Source organism: Thunnus maccoyii, chromosome 6 (assembly GCF_910596095.1).
Source record: "Thunnus maccoyii chromosome 6, fThuMac1.1, whole genome shotgun sequence".
Lineage (NCBI taxonomy): Eukaryota > Metazoa > Chordata > Actinopteri > Scombriformes > Scombridae > Thunnus > Thunnus maccoyii.
In genome coordinates this window covers 14,923,691-14,931,558 of record NC_056538.1, presented here as the reverse complement: position 1 = coordinate 14,931,558, position 7,868 = coordinate 14,923,691, and the positions used below count along the sequence as shown (strand labels likewise).

Sequence of the window (7,868 nt, the reverse complement as noted above, 5' to 3'; positions counted from 1 at the left end):
CGAGGTTTGCGCAGATGACTTTCTGCCCCTGAGCCCGACTGTACTAGTCTACAGAACCTGAGGAGGCAATGCATATGAAATAAACTCTCTCACTTTCTTCCTCTGTCTTTTTCCACGTATTGTACATTCTTGCATTGTGCTTATGATCGTCACGTTGTACCATGTGGTAGGCTACAGATGATGAGGGCGATGTCAAAGACTTAGACTTATTGTAGTCTGTGATTATGTGATTATGTAATTAGAATAAAATGTTACTCAGTTTTGTTAAACTTTTATTTAAAGTATGTAACATTTTATTTTTACATATTATACTGACACAGTTTTTCTCGACTGCCAAGACACATTTCATAAAATTATGCTCCATTTCCCCAAAACTCCAAGTGCATAAATGCACACTTATCTTCGCAAACTTCAAAGTCAAAACCATGTAATATTACACCTCAACCAAACTTTGCCCTCAGACGTCACAGACAAGCACACACTGGTAAGATTCAATTCAAAACACTACTGTAAAAACCTGTTAATGCAATGAATAATCTGGTTTTCCCCCCAGAACAACCTCTTTACATGATGAACAAAATATAAAGACACAACACATGTATGAATTGTCAATTTTTTAAATTCCTCAATGTATTGTAACAAAATAAACTGAAAGTGAGTGGAAAAAGTAAATGTACAGTACAGTATATAAAATAATCTCCATGTATTTACCAATAAAAAACAACGAAAAAAACAGTTTGTACATGAAGAAAGAAATCACATTTATTCTGCCTCAGGTCTTTGTGGATCCGTTGTTCAAAGTGAACTGACCCATGGCCCTTTTCTCTGTCTATCCTGAGGTTCTGATTGGTGTGTGAACAATTTTGACTCTCAGTGTTTCCACCTGGGGAGTTATGTGTTAATTGAGTTCCAGCTGTGATGACTTGAGTTAATGTGAAGTGAAAACAGGGGAATAGTGTTTATAGTTTTGGGAAATGGGTCTGTCTTTTGATAGATGGCGTCATGGTTTGGGATGTTTAGTTAATAGGCCCAGTTACAGCGTGTAAGTGATGGAGAAAAACTGTAACATAATATACAAAGTATATAAAGTAACATCTACTTTACTGTGGCCTAATAAAGCAAAAAAAATGAAGTAATTGTAGAATTATTGCACTTTTTATTCCACTGCATTTATTTGATAGCTATAGTTACTATTTACTTTGCAGATTTGGATTTTCTAAACATGTGATTAGTTCATAAAATATGATGCCTTCTTATAGATTAAAGTACTGAACGGTATGTTAAGTAGTTAGTAGCTTAATCTCCATCTATTAGGATATGAAAATGTTGCTTACAGAGCACATTATCAATAATAATCCAATAATATAATGTGACATTGACAAAGCATTCCATTGCATTATGAGAATGTACTTACTTTCAATGCTTTATGTTAATTTTGCTGATAATTCCTCTGTACTGTTACTTAAGTAAGATTTTAATTGCTGAGCTTTTACTTGCAATGGAGTATTTTTACATTGTGGTGTTGTTACTTAAATACAAGATGTGAGTACTACTTCCTTTACTGATGGTCACAATAATATTTTTACCATTTGTGCAATAAACAGTTTAATAATAATATCAAGATAGCCATTTTTACATAATACCTGTGAACTCTGTGTTTGCATGTGTTTACAGACACAGATGCACAAACACATGCACCACAATGAAATTATGGCCTGTAAACTGTGTGCAATGACAGTGGCACATGAAAATCACTTCTCACTTAAACAAACTATTGGAGGGAAAAAGTGGAAGAAAAGCAAGACAGAAACAAAATATATGTTCTCCTCTGTAATGGAATAAGAGAAAAACTGCAACAGCCTGTTTTCATTTATGTGGCACAAAACTAGATTTAAACTCACATTTACATGCACAACATATAAAGTCATAAATGAAGTCTATAATGTGGACATGCTCTTAACAACAGCAATGAGCTGTGAGGGATGGAAGCAATGAAAGCTTATCAGAGAAATCCAGTAAGGGAATAAGAGCTATTTTGACAGTTTATTCAAAAACTGCTCCTGGCTGTAGCTTGTGTTTACAGGTGTTTTTAAAACACCTGTAAACACAAGCTACAGCCAGGCTTTTAAATGTTAAATCCCATCAAGTGTTCCTCATGTTACACATTTTGTTTATTTCATGGCACTGCACTGACTGGTATGATTCCCTGGCAGATGTTTTTTTGAGCTTTGGTGTTTACAGACAGTGCTGGTGCCATAAAATGGCGTTTTTAAACATTGTGAAATATTGAAATAGTAATACTATCTTTCACAGTCACTGTTCAAATTTGTTAAATATTTAGCCACCACAAACATCTCATGTCTACCCCTCAGACAAGTATTATAATCAATCAGCAATAATCAAGCAACTGTGTCCTTCTACGCTGTGTCATGTGCTGTCATTTTAAACAAGTAGTTTCTTATAGTGATTGTGTATAGAAGGTACTGACTCTACATGGTGTTAAATGAGTCAAAAGTTTGTGCACACGAAACAGAATAACTACTTAAACTTACCAACAGCACGGCAAAGAATGGAGACTGCTCATACATGAATCCAATTGGAAAGGCTGTATTGGTCTGACATTTTATTTAAGTTTGTCCTGAATGATGACTTAATATAGCAGAAAGACAGACAGTAATTTAACGTTTAACTTTCTGTTGCTGAATTATGTAACACAGTGTCTAAGGCACTCTCAATTACAGAACCAGTGTTTCATCATCAGCTGAAAAGCAGTCAACATTACGCTTGCAGGTAGCACCTAATTCAGCCGTTTTCCCCCTTTAGTCTTTCCTGCAGCATACTGACAACTCCAAATAGAGTACACCCACCAAATACACTGATCGCCACACTTTCAAACAGAGGAAGACAAACCTAGAGTTTGGCCACACTGAAAACCTGCAGACTTTAAGGTCACAGTGGCACATGACCTGATTCTGATTCATATACTGTATAATATCAATTTTACACTCATTTATCTACTTTTTCTTTTCTCTCGCTGTCTCTGTTTCAACAACACTTACACTTACTTGATCACGTATTCATTCCTGGCCAGGCTTGGCTAAGGGGAGGTAGTGGTGCGCGCGCACACACACACATTTTTGCCTGAGGTATATTGGAGCAGAGTTCAGCTGGTCTCAAGACAAAATGAAAGAGGAATCAGGAATATTATCCTCAGCATGTGATGGTGTGTGTGAGCCTTATTGAGTGTGTGAGATCACAATGAGATCACACACTTTGTCAGAGGACGGCCCCCAAAACGGCTCAACGAGTTGGGAGAAAACAGGAGACTGTTGGCTGGGTGTAAGAGAGAGAGAGAGAGGGTGGAAGAAGGTTGGAGGGTTAGATGGTAGAATAGCGGGGTAGAAGTTGTCAAAAACCGGCACACTACAATTTTTAAATTAGGTAGTAATTGGTTGCTTCCCGATAAATTCAGGTACCTATACTGTGTGGAGCTTTTTTGTTTTCATTTATTTAATTCTCCTGCAGCAACCATTAAATTTGGTTGAATGTGAACTCCTGTATTTCTCTGCTTGTACCCTTCTCACTTGATGTAACTTTTCTGCAGTGAAGCTTCTCCATTGTGTTGTTTTATATCCCTACTGTGGTTAAGACTGGAGCAATTCTGACTGTTCATCATGAGGAGCCTCTGTGTATCTGTAGTTCTGTTGCAGCTTCTCGGGACTTGTTTATGCCAATTCCCTCGCCCATGTGCCAACTCAGAGGGACTACGGACCAAAGAGTGTTGCCCAGTGTGGGATGGTGATGGCTCAGCCTGCGGTGCTCTGTCAGGCCGTGGTTTCTGCACAGAGGTGGAGGTCTCAGATGAGCCCCACGGGCCCCAGTACCCACACAGTGGGATTGATGACAGAGAGCGCTGGCCTTTAGCTTTCTTCAACCGGACATGTCGTTGTGCTGGGAACTATGGAGGTTTTAACTGCGGAGAATGCAGATTTGGTTACTGGGGTGCAAACTGTGCAGAGTACCGGGAATCAGTGCGCCGAAACATCCTGACCCTGTCAGCTTCCGAGCAACAGAAGTTCATTTCCTACCTGAACCTGGCTAAGAACACCATCAGCCGTGACTACGTCATCTCCACAGCAACCAGAGCAGAGATGGGTGAAAATGGTGAGAACCCCATGTTCTCTGACATCAACACCTATGACCTGTTTGTCTGGATGCACTACTATGTGTCCCGGGATGCCTTCTTGGGAGGGCCGGGGAATGTATGGAGGGACATCGACTTTGCTCATGAATCTGCAGCATTTCTGCCCTGGCATCGAGTCTATCTGCTCCACTGGGAAAATGAGATAAGGAAGTTAACAGGAGATTTCAACTTCACCATCCCATACTGGGACTGGAGGGATGCCCAGACCTGTGAGGTTTGCACCGATAGTCTGATGGGCGGACGCAGCTCGTTCAATCCCAACCTCATCAGCCCTGCTTCTGTCTTCTCTTCATGGAAGGTAAGAACATTTGTTTGTCTCTCTCTTTGTGGCTGTGTGTGTGTGTGTTTGTGTGTGTGAGAGACTGAGAACATGCATGTTTGAGTATGCGTAGATGTATATGCAAATCTGCCTTAACCGTTATTAAGACACTGAAAAATCCCAATCCTCCACAAATAAACAAAGGCTTGTTTTGTTTGCAATCCTCTTAATCCAAATGAATGAGAGATTTGGTTGGAAGCACAAAAATTGTAATGATTCATTCTAAATTGATCCAGCCAATGTAAAAGATCAGAGTGAAAATCCTATTTTGGAGGTTTTGTCACCTTTGTTCTGAGTTAGTTAGAGGAATCTGTCAGACATCTTGCTGTAGTTTGTAGCACTCTGTGTCTTATACTTCAAGATCAGTGTCTTAAGAGTTAAGAATTTGTCTTCTCAAGTATTTATGCAGGCTTACGCTCCAAGAAAATGGACAGCTTGTTTATATCATGCAAACAGCAGGATATTATGTTGTTGCACTCCTTTATATTCAGTCCACTTTCCTTTTCTGTTCATTTCAGTCCCTTATCTACAGCTAATGGAGCACAGAAACCCATGTTGATGGTGAAAGCTTTATAAAGGTCTATACACTCTAAGTAGCTCACTGTGTGTGTGTGTGTGTGTGTGTGTGTGTGTGTGTGTGTGTGTGTGTGTGTGTGTGTGTGTGTGTCTGTCTGTCTGGTGTGTGTGTGTGTGTGTGTGTGTGTGTTTGTACGTTTTGTGTAGGTAATCTGCACCCAGCCAGAGGAATACAACAGCCGAGAGGCACTGTGTAATGCTACTGGGGAGGGTCCACTGTTGCGTAACCCTGGCAACCATGATACGAACCGCGTGCAGCGACTCCCCACAACAGCTGATGTGGATTTCACTGTGGGCCTCCCTGCATACGAGACGGGACCCATGGACCGATTCTCCAACATGAGTTTCAGAAACGTCCTAGAGGGTACACACACACACTCATATTTCTATTTCTGTACTTCCAAGCTTAACCATTGAATCGGAACATAATCTTTGTTCTAATCTTGTAATCCAGTGAATGAGTGTTGGCCCATTTGGTTAACACAAGGTGTAGAAACACAATTACATGTGCACTAAAATAAACCAATAAACACTGAAACACAAACTCAAACAAAAGCATAGAAATATATGCGCCCACGTAACAGATGCTCAAAATATGCCTCAAACTAAAACCTTGCCAGCCTTGTATAATTCAATTTTCTTGGTTTATAAAAATATCAACCCTGTTTTCTTATGTAAAGGTATAATGTTGGCATCTTTTTAAAGCAATGGTGCACCAGAAATGATTTCAGCAGATTTATTTTTGCAATATTTAACATTAGTTTGAACCTAAAGGTCCACATATTCACAGAAATCTAAATGTTTTTTTCCTTGAAGCAATTTCCATCCAAGCTAGTCTTTAGTCAGGTTACTTGCTTGCCATTGTGGCAGACAACATCCATCTTACTATCAAAAGCCTCTCAATTGTGTGTGAAACAACACTTGAAACCTCACAAGTGAGTTCATCAAATCTATTCAATTTCATTAAAACTTCAACTGTAGTTATAGTAACAGAATTTCCCACTGTCTGTAAGTAGTTTTAAAAACAATTTTGACATTTGAGGTTGGGCTGTAAGACAAATTTCTATACATATCATCTTTTTTTCTAATGAACTTGTTCACAAATATCTCTCAGTTCTTATCTTACTCATGGTTTCTTTACTCACCCCCTCCTTCATGTAAACCTATCCACCTATTTTCTATTTTTCCTCTTCCATCTGTTATTCCCACCCCTCTCTCTACACCTCAGTAACTCTCATTGTTTCTCTCTGTTACTCTTCTCTCACATACCTATTCTCACTCTCTTTCTCTCCTGCAGGTTTTGCCAGTCCTGAGACAGGTATGGCAGTGCCTGGTCAGAGCACCATGCACAACGCCTTGCACGTCTTCATGAACGGCTCCATGTCCTCAGTGCAGGGCTCAGCCAATGACCCCATATTTCTGCTGCACCATGCGTTTATAGACAGGTACAGTAACACACACATAACTGTCCAGTAATGGCACACAAAAAAACTCCACACATCATGGTTACAAAATGCTGACATTGTTCATGTGGTTGATCATTTCTATTTGCTGCAGTAAATAACCACATTAATAACCACTTAATGTAAAAACTACACGTGTGGGAAACAAGAAAGAGGGAGAGAACACAGGAATTAAACAAGAAAGACAAAAAGATAAAAGACATAAAGGTTGAAGAGGACAGTTACAGAAAAGGTTAAGAGAATGATTACCAGTGAGTTTCAAGATATTTCTGAAATCAGCCCCTAAATGTAACATAGTTACTGATCAGGGCCTCCTAATATTTTTACAGGAAGATAAATAAATAAGACATTCTTTACAGCTCATATTAAAATCATACCACTGTTTAAGAGTGTGAAACATGTTTAAACACTTTGTATTTCAACCGCATTTTCAGACTCACACATGAAAGCTTCTCTGATAGCTTGTTTGTGTTGGTGGAGAACATGGATATAGCTACATATTTACTGTAATATTTCTTTTTCTTCTTCTTCCTGTATGTTTGTCTTTCTCCTTGCTCCTTCCAATTTTTCCTCATATGATTTCTCCCCTCTTTCTACCACCCTTCTTTCTTTTTTCTCTACTTTTCTCTGTTTCTCCTTTTCTCCTCTACAGCATCTTTGAGCGCTGGCTCAGGACCCACCAGCCTCTCCGATCCAACTATCCACGTGCCAATGCTGCCATTGGCCACAATGATGGCTACTTTATGGTGCCCTTCCTGCCTCTTTATAGAAATGGAGAATATTTCCTGTCCAACAAGGTTCTGGGATATGAATACGCCTATCTTTTGGACCCTGGTCAGTACAGAACAACAAACATGTCCAGTAAATATGTTTTGTTTTTACAACTTTTTGAGGACAAACCGTCTTATCCTGTCTGTCTCCACCACAGGCCAGAGGTTTATGCAGGAGTTCCTGACACCCTACCTCGAGCAGGCCCAGCAGATCTGGCAGTGGCTCCTGGGAGCCGGGATCCTCGGGGCACTCATTGCCGCAGTCTTTGCTGCACTGGTTGTAGTTGCAAGAAGGAAATGGAAGCGTAACCAGAGGAGGAAGAAGGTGTCGAGTTATGGCGAGAGACAGCCGCTACTTAACAGCAGCTCAGAGGAAGGTTCAGCTTCCTATCAGACTACTCTGTAACACACACAGAGATACTGTAAACACAGCTGTATAAATGTACAAAGTAATAGGGACATTTTCATAAGGCAAATGGATGCCGTGAATCCTGGTAAAAGCATTAGTTTTAGATTTTCTGTCATACATTTTATAT

At 39.8% G+C, this 7,868-nt stretch overlaps 1 protein-coding gene across 1 annotated transcript; it reads left to right on the top strand.

Moving 5' to 3' along the window:
• Positions 1-3,674: 3,674 nt before the first annotated feature.
• tyr (tyrosinase) lies at positions 3,675-7,868 on the top strand. Its single transcript, XM_042414592.1, has 5 exons — positions 3,675-4,502; positions 5,247-5,463; positions 6,397-6,544; positions 7,215-7,396; positions 7,491-7,868. The coding sequence occupies exons 1-5, from the start codon at positions 3,675-3,677 to the stop codon at positions 7,736-7,738; spliced, it is 1,623 nt and encodes a 540-aa protein (XP_042270526.1). The 3' UTR covers positions 7,739-7,868.